This window comes from Temnothorax americanus, unplaced genomic scaffold (genome assembly GCF_048541705.1).
Source record: "Temnothorax americanus isolate GAGA-0224 unplaced genomic scaffold, ASM4854170v1 Scaffold6, whole genome shotgun sequence".
Lineage (NCBI taxonomy): Eukaryota > Metazoa > Arthropoda > Insecta > Hymenoptera > Formicidae > Temnothorax > Temnothorax americanus.
The window spans coordinates 2,010,944-2,025,410 of NW_027509751.1; the positions used below are offsets into that span (position 1 = coordinate 2,010,944).

The 14,467-nt window shown below is 38.2% G+C and overlaps 1 protein-coding gene across 3 annotated transcripts in view; it reads left to right on the top strand.

Annotated features, from left to right (window-relative positions):
- Positions 1-14,467, top strand: part of Pgant2 (polypeptide N-acetylgalactosaminyltransferase 2) — a 191,559-nt gene that overhangs the window by 172,630 nt on the left and 4,462 nt on the right. For all 3 annotated transcript variants that reach the window (XM_077419932.1, XM_077419933.1, XM_077419931.1), the window contains exons 4-7: positions 10,344-10,442; positions 12,934-13,001; positions 13,621-13,872; positions 14,223-14,438. In XM_077419932.1, coding sequence (XP_077276058.1) covers positions 10,344-10,442; positions 12,934-13,001; positions 13,621-13,872; positions 14,223-14,438 — 635 coding nt within the window. The remainder of the gene's footprint in view (positions 1-10,343; positions 10,443-12,933; positions 13,002-13,620; positions 13,873-14,222; positions 14,439-14,467) is intronic.

The window sequence follows — 14,467 nt, forward strand, 5'->3', positions numbered from 1 at the left end:
AGCGTGTGGATATACAAAGACGTATGTGGATACAGCGGGGTGCGCTTGGGAATGGAAGACGGAAGCCTATAACTTGGCGCCTGGGAGTTTGCCGGGAGGGTTCAGTAATTTGCATAACATCGCGAGTATATTTAGAGGATAATCTGCGATAACTAACTTCTCCTATTCTGCTTATCGCTAAGTAATAATATAATAAAATAGTTACGTGCCCTTTTACACGTTACGTCGCAAAAAAACGAGACTTCTCGACCACGCGAAATGGTATTTGTCTTTTTGCGACACAAAATCCTGTATAAAAGTGTAGAAATAATTAACATCATGCATACATTATCCTAAAATACCATTATTGTGAAATATTCCGCCGAAATATTCGGGAATATACGCGAAGTTTCGAAAAATGTGAACGGAGTACCGTTGCGCGAAGATACATGATCAAATTTACATACCATGAACGAGATACCCTTTTCGAACTAATAACAAATTCAACAAAAGGGATACGGCCGAAGCTCTCTGCGTATACATATTCGCTTATTTGTTTCTGCGAGATATTTACGCAGGAACAAGTCATACGACACTGTGTGTCAGGCTTAGTCGGCTAGCGTACTCCTTGCGCGAACAAGCGTATCCCTAATTCGATTTAGTAGCCGTCGTCGTCGAATGGAGCACTTACCGACCACGCAAGTTCCTGGATGTTGCTCTTACGGGGGGGCATTTACGGGGGTCCGCGGAAATCGATATTCGTGTGTGTTACTCATGTGGATTAAGGGTCGTCCAAGCCGTTCTACGTGCACACGAGCTGATCCGTGACTAAGAGAAAAGTTTGCCCCGACTGCTCTCTCTCGCACACTCGCGCTCGTTCGCGTGAACCACCAAGTTTCGGTCGTGCACCAAACTGCAGGAAGCTGCGAAATCGCGCTAGAGAGAGGTATAGTCGCGTACTCGCCGTAAGAACGAGCCGGAAGCTCGAATGCCGTAAGGGCAGTTTGCTTCCGATAGCATCGGCCGCTGACAATTGCGGAAATGCGGAAGTGTTCAAACGTGCTGCAGTCAGAAAACTTCGCCGGGAGATTGGCGAATTTATGTTGCCCAAGTAAGTAAACCTTCTAACATCCGATGATCACCGCGATTTCCGCGATAAGAGAGAGAGTTTCATTCGGTCCTTCTAGAAGTTATCAAGAAAACGTTTCGTAACCCAATGTCTTTCTCCCCTGCTAAAAACGCAAAGAGATGCAAACGCACATACACTCCCTCGCAGCCTCTCGCGTTTTTGGAGAACACTTAAAACGTTACCGCGAAAACGGCGTCGTAAATCGCGCGGCCGCACGAAAAGTTGGCGACCGCGCACTCGGGCCGGCCGTAATTCACGGCGCTCTTGGCCGGCAATTTATAATCCATCGAGAGCCATCGTCCGGAGCGGTGGAATACGGAGCTAGGCGCACAGAGCCCGTATGTAGTTTCCGGCTCTTCTTTTATCTGCGTCGTGCGTTCTCGCCGCGGATATCCGTGAATAACAATGGACCACCGTCGCACACTCTTTTTCGAGCTCGGCCCCGGCCCGGTTATTTTGCCACTCGCGCGGAGAACGCGCGCTTTAACAACGGGGGCGGAGATAAATGTGCGTGCTCTGGCCGTGCGCGCGTGTCGCGGCTAGTTGGACGGGTGAATGATGGAAAGCCACGTTTTCCGATTCCCGAGATATGTTGTCCCGCGTGACTTGACGCCCGATCTAGCACAATGCTACACTATGTCAATCTTTTCAGTATAGAATTGTTATCCGTTAATTTGTTTGCGTTGATGGACATATTATTTTGCATGTCGATATCAATGAAGATCTAGCCGATGCTAATTATCCATTAAGAGTGTTAAACGTCAAAATTGTTTTTCCCCCTTTTCTTTGTTCTTTAAAACTTTTACGTTACACGATTGTTACAAATGGAAGAAAAAGTTTTCGTAAATAACTAATATACTTTACTGCGTGGAATAACCAAAATGATTATCCTTATTCGAGTACTGCTCGAACACTGTAAGTGAAAAGGGTTCGAAAGGAGCTATTTTAATTGGAGATATATAATTGATGGGCCATCAATAACTCGATTCGTGACTCGGTTGCCCGTAATAGGCTACTATGCTCGCCGAGAGAGCTCATACGTCGTAATTGGAAAGAAGTGAGGCCAGCATAGGACAGCAAGAGAGTAAGACAAAGAGAGACACGTGGAAGGAGATGGATAGCGCGAAAGGCAAGAGCGAAACTCTAAGGTTTCTAATGCACCGATCATCACCGCCAGGGGACCGACCTTAATCCATCGATTTGTCCGTTTGCTAATGTTGCGCCGCCTCTACCGCTTTCCTCCGTGTCCCGAAGGAGAAAATGCGATTACCCTCCAAGCTTGCTAGAGAAAGGATGCACTTACCGGGAGAAAGAGAGCATTTGCGTATTGCTCAACGACGCTCCGGATGCTCAGCAGGTCGGCCCGTTATTCTTGACTCGACCAGTTTTGACGCGATCACACGCTCATTTCTCCGTGAGCCAGATGCTAATATACCTACACCACTGGAAGCGATAAAAAGCGATGAAAAGTGTAACGACAGATGTATAATTTGCCACTAGATGTAACCTTAATAATTTGGTTAATCGACTACGTCTTGATCGATAAGCGTCTTACTCTTTCTCAAGTGTAAAGCATGATTAGTCACTTTTTTTTTATTAAGAGCGGAAAGCTTATTTTTGCGAGATGAATTATTCTTTCGAGGCGATAAAAACCTGAAATATAAAAATAACATCTATCATTCTCCTGGATTTCAACTGGATCTTTTTATGATTTATTCGAAGATAAATTACTTCCGGCAAAAAAACTTGGGCGTCCACTTATACTGCTAAATTGACTGATTTATAATCCACTCTCCTCAAAGGTAATGATTTATTTCTTATAACGTAACGTGATGTATAATTCTACAGACTTCTCTCTGCTGGTGTGTATAAAAGTATTGAATTTTTTCTTCTCGAAATAGAGTACGTTGTTTGACGTTAATCACACGCCGGCAATACATTGCGTGATTTCTCTAATTGGGACAATCTTCTCACTCGAAGCTAGGCTTTTTCATACCGCACAAAACCGCAAGTAATTTGAAGATCAGAGCTGAAACATGAAAAAAAAATTGCACAATTACTCACGAAATACGCTGCCCATACTCTCCCACTCCTCGTGTAATACGCGGTACATTCCGCCGGTCGGAAAGTTAGATCGTGTTGATCCTTCGAGGATCGTCCGCCGGAACTTCCGTTACCTTAAGTAGCTAGTTCCACGGCGACCAGAACGAGGGAAGTTTTGAGTTCCTTCGTGAAACCGCGGTAGTATAGCTGGTCTAGAGGATCTAGAGGAGAGTAGTGACTCCGGAACCTAGTTGTGTCTCGCATCCACCTGCACCTTCCTCTTCTTCTCGCGGAGCCTTCCCGGGGAGCACCTATCCCGGGCAGGACTTGAATAATGATACCAGCGCGTTCGGATGGACAGGTTTAAGGACGGCTCGTATCGCTTTACCAGCCAATTCGGCGAACCGAGAGCAATACGATGCTCCTCCGCGCGCGCGCAACTTCATTAAGCGATTTCTCGGATCTGTCTCGTTCAATTCCGTCGTTAATTAATCATTTCCTGTGCAAATGCGAATGTGGAATACCCGATTTGATTATGTAATCGCTTATGCGAAAAAGGACATCTTATTCTGCATTTGCTGTTTTATACATTAAATTTGTTTAGTTACATATATATAAAATGACCATTTTGTTATTTTATTATATTTTATTTTGTCGAAAACTCTTATTTTATTGACAATGTTATGAAAAATGCTTCGCAGTCACATTTAAAAAATTTGTTTTAGTAAAAAATTAAAATCCAATTATGTGAGAAAAAGAGTATGTAGATCAGAGTGTTGAACCCTATTGCATTTATATTTACGTTCGCCAGATCAATTTGGCTGCATCCGTGGAGCCGTGAGAAAGATCGATGTTCCAATGAATTCTTAATGAAAACTGAGTGGATTGGGTTTTTACGCGGTCATGTTATCGCAACCAGGGAAGACAGGAGTTACAAGCGATCGTAAATCACACATACTATAATAACGCAACAAATAAGATTACAATTTAATTTAGCTGATTGATTACTTACTAATATTTTTACCCTTCTTTGTCGCCACATTATAAATCTAGATATTTTAATACTCTATATATATGTATATAAAAAGGGAAAGAGATGGAGAAACATTGGGTTTATACAAGGGAATGGAGGGAAAAAGATTTTTGCAAACAATTGAGGGCTTCTTTAAAGTCCTGAGCTGCCACAGGTCTAAATGTCTCGAATATCGCAGACAGATTAATGTGCTACTAAACTCACCGTGCCGATATATATTCGCATATATGCATACGTTTGCGTTCGACGAGGTTTTATAGTGTCTCTAAATTTTCCTCGATAAAACCGGTGAAATTTATGACCCTCCGTCAGCTAAAATGTGCGCTCTAATCCAGCATTAGAGTGACTACGCACACAAGAGAAATGAAGGGTAAATTTGCCGCAAAATAAAAAGCTTCCTAAATAACGATCGTGTATATAATTTGATGAAGAACGGATTAACCGACGTGTATTGTAGACAAGTAATAAACAATAAAATAATAAAAATTCACAATAAGTGTCGAAGAGAATCTATACATATGTTATACAAAATGTCGCGATATATAATATAAATACGGTTTTGAAATACGATAACAACTTTCTGTATTAAGAGGCTTTTGTGAAATCCACTTTTTGACACAACATGTATCGCAAAAATTGGAAAAACCACGTTACGGGAAACTTGATTACTTAAAAAACAATTACGAGCACAATCTGTTGATACAAAATATGCGGTTACACAGCATATGCGCAAACGTGACTCGTTGGTTTCGACGTGAATGGTTGGGCACGCGGTAATATATATATAAAGCAGAGTTACGCGTTCGCTGGGGTAATTATGATTCGTTGTACTCATATGTAAAGTTAATTGGCAACGACAAATCCGCATTTTTACGGTGCAAAGCCGTTCTTTTAAATTACGTAGTCATTTACGGGTATCGAGGTGCATGCCCAAACTTTCGTAATTACCAACGGAAATCGATTATTGTGGCACCTGGCGAGGCATACACATTTACGCAGTGGTGATTAAACATTCAATTACCACCAAAATGATTGCGCTTATACTCGTTTTGCGCGCGCGCGTTTGCGCGTCCAAGTCTCGAACTCGTATAATCTGATACATGAATTTAAACGACTGGTCGGTTGCTGCAAATTAATCCCTTCCGCTCGTATTATTCCGATCGCGTTAACGACACTACTATGCGAATTGACACGTATCGACGCTATCACGCTCAATTAAATGATATACGCTCGTTGCCGAATTCTGATTAAGTACCCAGATTCAATATTATATTGTTTTATTTTGTGTCACCGATTTATCTTTATGTCAGCTCGAATATGTCTCGTAAAATTGCAATATCGTTTCGCAAACAGCAAATTGAAAATTTCTGCTATTGTTTATCCAAGGCTAGATCACGCATTTGCTGGATTATTTTATAATTATCGCATTTTTTATCATTATCCCTAAGTCTGTACATCCGATTCGAAACGCGAAAGTTAAGCCGTGTTACATGTTTTCTGTAAAGTTTTTTTAAAACGAAAAGAAAAAAAGACTATATTTAAAAAATGTATAAAAGCGTTTAAAACATTTTTGTGTATGTACATACATACGTCACACATGTTGGCGTCGAGTGTTTTTCCAACTCATAAAAGTTATATACAAATAAAATATGCATGTAAAAAAAAAGAATACATGTCTCTTATTTTGCTATCCAATGTTTCCAAAAATCGTCTGTTTTCTCGTAAGTGCGTCTGCGTTTTAAAAAACAGGCCGCTGTACCGGGTCATTCATAGCGAACAAAAGAGAAAATCGATATACTAACACTCGCGTCACCGGACCGCCGATGGGTTCGATAGCTCCGTAACTTCGTTAAAATAATATTTGCGTACCGGCGCAATCCGTGTCGTACAATGCAGGAGTGGTCTCCCGTGACAGAGAACGACGACGAGCAGCTCTCGTTAGCTTCGGGCGTTTCGCACCCGCGGGAGTTACCGCCGCGCGCATTTCGAGCCCCGTCACCCGCAAATGGAAAAGCAATCAGCGTTGTCTTCAATACGTCGAAAGAATCGAGACATATGGAGCCCGGAAACCGTGGGGGACCTATATTTGACGCTTTTAGAAATCATTGTCGCGCACTCGCGCGCACGAGGCAAAACAAACCGAGAAAACGCTAAGGACGTTAAAGAAATATCATTAATGGATCATTCCCTTTTCGACGTGTTTCTTTTGCTCTCGTTTCATTTCCTTCTCTCTCAATATGACTCGCACTTCTTCGCGGGGAACTCATTGTACAAAGTGTAATCAGAAAAAGGAGTATGTGTGTGTTTTCTTGCGAGCAGCTGTATAAAATGTTTGTCATTTTACGCTGCCCGTAAGACGTGTGTAATCCATTAGGAGCGGCGTTAAAACTGTAGCCAACAACAATGTATCGTATACGTCTGAAACTTTGTGCGGCGTACCACCTCTCCTCTTTCTCCTACATCTCCTTGTTTTTCGTGACACCAAACAGATCTGTAAACCAGGGCACGATGCACTCTGATTTCATAGGATGCAATCCCGGTGTCGGCAACGCGCGGGCAACGCACTCTCTCGCAGCTAGCACGGGAATGCTTTTTGCATTTTCCGAAATTAACGCCCGGCGCGCGGACAAAACACGATTCGAGAGCGCGCATTGTCCAGGAGTAACATGATTTTTGGCGCTAACGCGATTTGCGCATTCGCCAAGCCGCTCAGTGCAATGCGACACAAAATCACGCGTGATTAACGTGTCGTCCCTTTTATCTAACGTATTAAAAAAAAAAGTCTGTAAATGTGACGCGTCAAATTTGCGATGGAATCAGCGGAGTTTGTAACGGACGATGAGAAAGGATGATGAAAAATTCCCTGGACTTGCGACGCTCATATGTAAGATTGCATATGTAGCATTTCATATTCCATGTCTTCATCTATGATTCGCGGCATTGGGAATAGATTACGTATTTGCCTCAATTGCTGTAATCAGTCAGCACAACGTTTTCTATTTCGCCTGATATAATTTATATCGTCCCAATAATAAATGTTGAATAACGTGCAATTCGATTGTGTTCATACCAGACGGAAGTCATGAAATTTAATTTAACGATTTTGTTTAGAAATATTACAATTTCAGACGCTTGATTATACAGCTGTCTTTTCATTGGTCTCCATAATTTGTTCTGAGAGTAACTATTTTGATGTTACATTATAAGTAATATAGTATTGTACTTATACCGAGGGTTTTAAATAATATCTTGTACTATTTTCCAATATTTTGATATTTTTCTTTATATTTAGGATTAATATGCAACTGTTTCTCGAGAGAAAAGGATTACGATAAAAATAACACACTCAAAATAATCACTTGAATCGAATTGGAAGCAAAAACCCAATTGTCGTGTTTCTAGTGTTAATTTTCTTGCTCCGGAATATCCGTTCTCGCTCGACTTCGGTGATGGATTAAAAATTTAATATCCTGTTTCGCAAGTTCGCGCGAGCCCACGATACGGAGGCTTCTCGGGGGAGAAAGGCTATTTTCACGGAGCACCGAAATGTTACATCCTAATTCCGTTTTATGTCCTTTATGCACTTTTTTCATCCTCGAACGTCTCTTCTTTACGCCCTCGCCCAACAGGCATCCGTATAAGCACTGTAATAGATTCTCGAGTATAAAGATAAATCGTAGTTATGTTTTACAATTTTCGTGGTAAAAATTTATTAGGTACGTATCTTGTTTTGTAGAGCTAGAATTTAGAATAAAGAATAACACAAATTTATGTACTCATACTCAAATAGATTCTAGTTTCCAACGAAAATAATCTCAACACGCTTATGTTTCAAATATGAAACATTTTGAAAAGTGCATCATAAATTTATCTGGAAAATCCGATAATATTGGATACTCTAGTTTGATAATTTAATTTAGAGGATAATGAGGATATCGATTTATTTTAATTGCAACACTCTGTATACTGCTTTCACAGATGTATTTTATCTTCTTCTTTTCTCTCTCTCGCTCTCTCTTTCTCCCTATCTATCTCTCTATCTCTGTATCTATCTCTCTATATCTGTCTCTATCTTGTAGGACACATTCTCTGGCAATGGTCAATCCGCGCAAGCGCATGTACATACATATGTGCTCGTGAAACATCGTATATGCGATCGAGCGTTCAATGGAATCGCACAGACTGGCCGCGCGTTATCCACTTTAGCGGATAGCGGCGCGGAGCGGATCCTAAATTGAAGTTTCGAATTAAACCGTCCGGATGATCCGTCTCATCTGCCGGAGTCGCTTTAAGGCTCGCGCGCGCAATTTTGTTGCCGGCAAACATGTCGCCGCCGTGGAGACTAGCCGACTTTAATGTGAAATTATGGTCCCCCGGAATTAATTTGTCGATTCGGGCACCGCCTCGGGGAGCGAGGCGACGCGACGAAGCGGAGGTGTCGAAAAGAGGATAAACATGGTGATGAATATCTAAATTACTCATTACTGAACTTGTCCGTTACTCGAGTCGCTTGATTAAACACGAATAAAAGTATAACGATGAAACAAACCGGCTTGTATTATAGTTCGGTAAAGTGATAATTGACAACAGACGGCATGTTGCAATAATTAATTGTTAAACATGATTAATTAAATTACAATGAAAATGATCTATATTGCGCTAATTAAGATTGATAAAACAATTTATATCTGAAAAAACACAGTCTTAATCTCATCTTATATTTACGCACGTGAGAAATACGCGAGGATCATGTATTTTTACTCGCAATACGCAGAGTGTCACGTTTTGTTTCATCTCGAAAACCCCGTATCCGACTCGCTTCGGGGACGAATAAATCGCAGTCACATGTTCACCGGTCATCTTCTTATCCAGCGGGGATGTCTCGCACACGGCGGCGGCGGCGGCGGCGACAATTTTTCGCGATCTCGTTTGACGCGCGACAGCGCGAAAAAGTGCATTCGCGCACCTATGCGCCGAGGTAACTGCATTCAACGCACGTCCCGCGAGTTTATCTCGGCAAAGAGGGGCTGACATATTGGGATCGTTCTGGTCGTCTGGCCGCGTTTATGTACCCTCTCTGCGTGCCAGCTCAGTGCCTCAAATGGGATCGTCCTTTTAGTTCTTTCTCTATCCTCTTTTTTTTCTTCTGCTTAAGCGCAACTTCTGGCGGTTAGGCTACTTCTTAAATCCACGAATATTATCATTTAAATCTTTTTCATCTATTTTTATTATTATATGATCATAACAGATAATAGTAGCAATAAAAGTAACATAAAAGTAGCAATAAATTAAAGCAAATATAAAATTCCAGTATTTTTCAGGCATGTTTGTATCGTATTTTCATATACCTGCTTTAAATTACGATTAATAAAAATAAAAATATATTTAAAAAATATTTTACGTGTATATTAGCCAATCATTATTTTAATATCGGGCATAAAAATAGTTTTTAAAGCAAATTTTAATAATTTGGCCTAAATATTGTGCTTTTTGAACGAAAGAGATTTTTGTTGGCGAATGCATTGCAGTTAAAGAGCATCTGGTTGATTGTCTTAAAATAGATCATCTAGGATTGTGTGCGTGAAACTATTGAATGCATGTGAAAACAGTGATAAGCAACCAATATTTACTGATAACTTATTGCATCGATCGAATGGCCAATATTGAAACTAATGCGACGTGTTATCTGTCGTTAACCATATTGAATGACAATTTTGTAGAACAAATCGATGAGAGCGCGTTAGCACGCAAAAACATCGGTTTACTGAAGCAGTTTGAAACGAAATTGCTGAATCCAATATTGCATTGAAAAAAATATGTCTCGCGATAACGGGAATGCTAGTTTCGCCATTTGTTCGATTACAATATATTGTTAATCTAAATTGCAGATTTTTATATAAATTTTAATCTGGCAAACCTGTTTTTATTTTTACACGCGATCCATAATTGCGTTTGTGTTTACTATTATCTGTACTTAATAAATTTTTATTGCAAGATTATATAGAATAGCATTACATTAAGCTAACACAATACAGATACCGTTAGATAGTCTTATTATCCATTCATTAATCTTAATTTACATCTAAACCATGCATATCCATACGTTTATTCACGATATCTAGGCAACCATTATAATTATGCTGTTTTCTCGTTATACAGGTGTAGGATGAAACAATGGAGACAGGATTTGCCACCGACTTCCGTTATAATTACTTTCCACAATGAGGCACGGTCTACGCTACTCAGAACTGTCGTCAGGTAAATTAGAAATAATTTGACTTTACATAAAATGCAAAACAATTATGATTGATATTTAAATCTATCATTTTTCGAGCTTTTTCTTAAGCATTTTATAAATATATAGATTTATATATATAATATTATATATATATATATATATATATATATATATATATAGAAAAGTATTATATAAAGAATATATATTATAAATAATTTTGTATATAAATAGACAAAGAGATTGTATACATTTATTTCTTTTGTCTCAAATTATAAAAGTATAAAAGAAAAGAAAAGAAATATGTACAAAAAGGAGGATTAGTAAATTTCGCAAAAGTATGTATTAAATATGTAGGTATTCGTGCGATCAAATTCTCAAACGCAGAGTAATTGCCAATGGGGGCAAATTCTCACGCGATCGTAGATAGTATATGTGCACCACGGCGATCTTCAATTCTCGATGCATCAACGGGTTGCGAGAAGCGCGAGAGGATTCTCAATTCGAGCCGGAAGTGGGCGATAGCGATGGAAAGCATGCAATGGAATTTTCTAATCGTCGTTCCATCGTTTTATTCCTCGCACTTATTATGCGCTCGTACACACGGACGTGACGAACCGAAGAATTCGAGAGAGAATCGAGAAATATCTTCAATATATAAACGATAATCAGATATGTGAAAAAATTTAAATTGTTTTATTTTCTGAAATGAAGAATATAAAGAAATATCAAAATCTTTATTTTGATTGATAATATAAAAATTAATTTCATGCAACTTGCATTTATAACGCATATTTTTTTTAAACATCTCACATTTTTTTACGTAGGTAATAATGAATAAGCGAAGTGCAAAAAAGAATAGTAAATTGTTCTAGAGGTCTATGGCTTTACTAGTTTTCACTCAGCTATGTTTGGATCTTCCAACTTTATCGCTTTTTCAATTTTGGCAATTACTTAATTCTCATAATTGTTAAGTATGCAAATTATAAATTTGAACATTACTTTCTCACCATTTTTAAGTATGCAAATTATAAATTTGCACATTGCTTAATCAACATTTTATTTTGTTCATAAAGCTTCCTCTATGAAGAAGCCAAATTAATAAATATCTACTAATAATTATGCATAAATAAAACAGGCTTCCTCATTAGAGAAAGCTTTATGAGCGAAATAAAATGTTGATTAAGCAATGTTCAAATTTATAATTTGCATACTTAAAAATTATGAGGAAGCAATGTTCAAATTTATAATTTGCATACTTAAAAATTATGAGGAAGCAATGTGCAAGTTTTTACTTGCCCGCACTTAAAAATTATGAGGAAGCAATGTGCAGGTTTCTACTTGTTTTTTCATGCTTTTAACATGATTCTGTCCATTTTACCGGTATCATTTATCGTCTATCCGGAGACATAAATCATTACATTTTCTCATAAAGCGTCCTCGTATTAATTAAAGCATTTTTTACTACGCGACGTCATGCCGAGGAAAGGAAAGTACGAGGATCCACATTACTCGCCGGAGGTAGCCTCCGTGCAAAAGTTGCTCGAAGTTCTCTCGTCGAACCGGAAGAAGGAAGCAGGCAAGAGTCGGAAAATTTATTTAACTCCGTAACATGGCGGCGCGGCGTCAGGAAAATATATCGGGCCGTATCACGTCGACTCGATGAAATTAAAAGGAAGTCTTAATTACCACGACGAGACCGCACTTCACCACCGTCTTGATGTGGAGCGTGAAATTCTTCGCGATTTTAAATCTTGTTTTTTTCCCAAAAGTTAAGATGATATCTTAACAGTTAACGATATCTTAACCAACGGAGAAGAAATTTATAGAACAAAATATTTTATGGATACGATTATTGATAAAATAGTTGACATTCAGGATTTTAATTTAAGAAATGACCGTAAAGGTGAACTTTTTCCATCAATATGAGAGAGTTTTAATTAGTGGAGAGAGCCCTAATTATTTGCTATAATCCTTTTAAACTAAACTTACGAGAATAAAGGAACGGGGCAATACGAGAACGTTCAAACAAGGGACAAGTGGTGCACAAAGTCCTTGAAACTTTGATAAAAGATTCAATAGGACAATCCCCGAAGCTTCTGTTCTTCTCTCTTAATCTCAGTTTATTCGACATTAATCGACTGGAAAAGTTTATATAGAAATGAATGATAGGATTCAGGCGTATTGAGCTTTTAAATTGAATAGAGAGAAAGAAAAGTATTACATTAAAAAATGATCTTACGTCAATAGTAATATTTAAAATATTACCCTAATTAATAGTAAGATGCATGTAATAAATAATTAATGAGGTAGAAATAAAAAAAGAAAAAATTAATACAGTATAATTTTATCTACGTATAATTGTTATCCTTTATTTAATTTATTATGTATAAAATTTTTGAAGTTCTAAAATAATAAAAAAATATAGTAAATAGTAAAAGAATAGCAGTATTATTAAATATGTGAGAAGATTAATATTTAACTTTAAATTAAAAGTTTTTGCTTTGCTTTTAGTGTTCTGAACAGAAGTCCCGAACATCTAATCAAGGAAATTATTTTGGTGGACGATTTTAGCGACCATCGTAAGTAGTTTTATGTACTAGTTTATGTATTAGTTTGAATTTTCGAAAAACGTAATATTACTTTCCTTCCAAGAAATTTAAAAATTCTGCTTTTTAGTCAATTTATAATGCATAAAAAATATAATATAAAATAATCTGTAATAAAATCTGATATATCTATATTATAGAATTAGGAATGATGAATTACTCGCGGGGATCAAGCCGCTATGAGGAGAATACTGCATATAATATTTAATGGAATTTAGTGTAATTAAAATGCTAATTATATGTATATTCAATTACGGAAAATTGTGTTTAATGTTACATTTAATATTGCGTTTAATACTATTAAAAGGTTGATGACCCACGGCTAGTTCGTCATTTATGACGTTATTTACCGCTCAGAATGGCATTAAATTATAATCTTGAAATTTAAACTTATACGCTCAATCTGGAGTTTGTATTTTCTTAACAAAAATTATTATGGTGCCTTTTGATTGAGAATGGATATATAATATTGAAGATATAGTAAATTACAAATAAGAATTTTCAAAGCGGTAAATGTAATGTCTCGCAATGGAGTATTTAAAATAAAATAAGTTTAATCGACGTAAAATTAAAAATGTTGATTTGTTTGCAGCCGAGGACGGCGAGGAGTTATCGCGAATCCACAAAGTTCGTGTGATCAGAAACGAGAAGAGAGAGGGCCTAATGAGATCGCGTGTCCGCGGCGCGGATGCAGCTACCGCAAGTGTGCTAACGTTTTTGGATTCGCACTGCGAGTGCAACGCCGACTGGCTCGAACCACTCTTGGAAAGGGTGGCCGAGGATCCGTCGAGAGTGGTGTGTCCTGTGATCGATGTAATCAGTATGGATACTTTTCAATATATCGGTGAGTGTCAGTGATAAAATTCGATATTCTTTAAAATTGCATGTCTGTAGTAAAAATCTATATTTTATCTTTTAGATGAATTTCTAGGCAAACGACTAAAATAGTAAGATGTTTTGTATAGAATAGCTACATTTTTACTTTTATGACTTAGATTACACTTGAAAAGGGAACAAAATGGTCGAATCGTTGTGAAGATTACGATTTAATAAATGTGGCCAGTTGGGTCGAACTGAACAATCATTTTTGTTAGTTATTACTGACGAAGGACAGGATTATTTCGGTCTATTCTTCTATGTTGTAAATAATTTCAAATATATAAGCGACTCGAGACAATATTATCTCGTTTCTAGGAGCTTCCGCCGATCTCCGAGGTGGTTTCGATTGGAGTTTGGTCTTTAAATGGGAATATCTCAGCCAGGCGGAACGACAAGCGAGACAAAAGGATCCGACACAAGCCATTAGGACCCCTATGATTGCTGGCGGACTGTTTGTCATCAACAAAGCGTATTTCGAGAAACTCGGCAAATACGATACTCAGATGGATGTTTGGGGCGGCGAAAATCTCGGTAAATATTTACAGTTTTATGTACGGAGT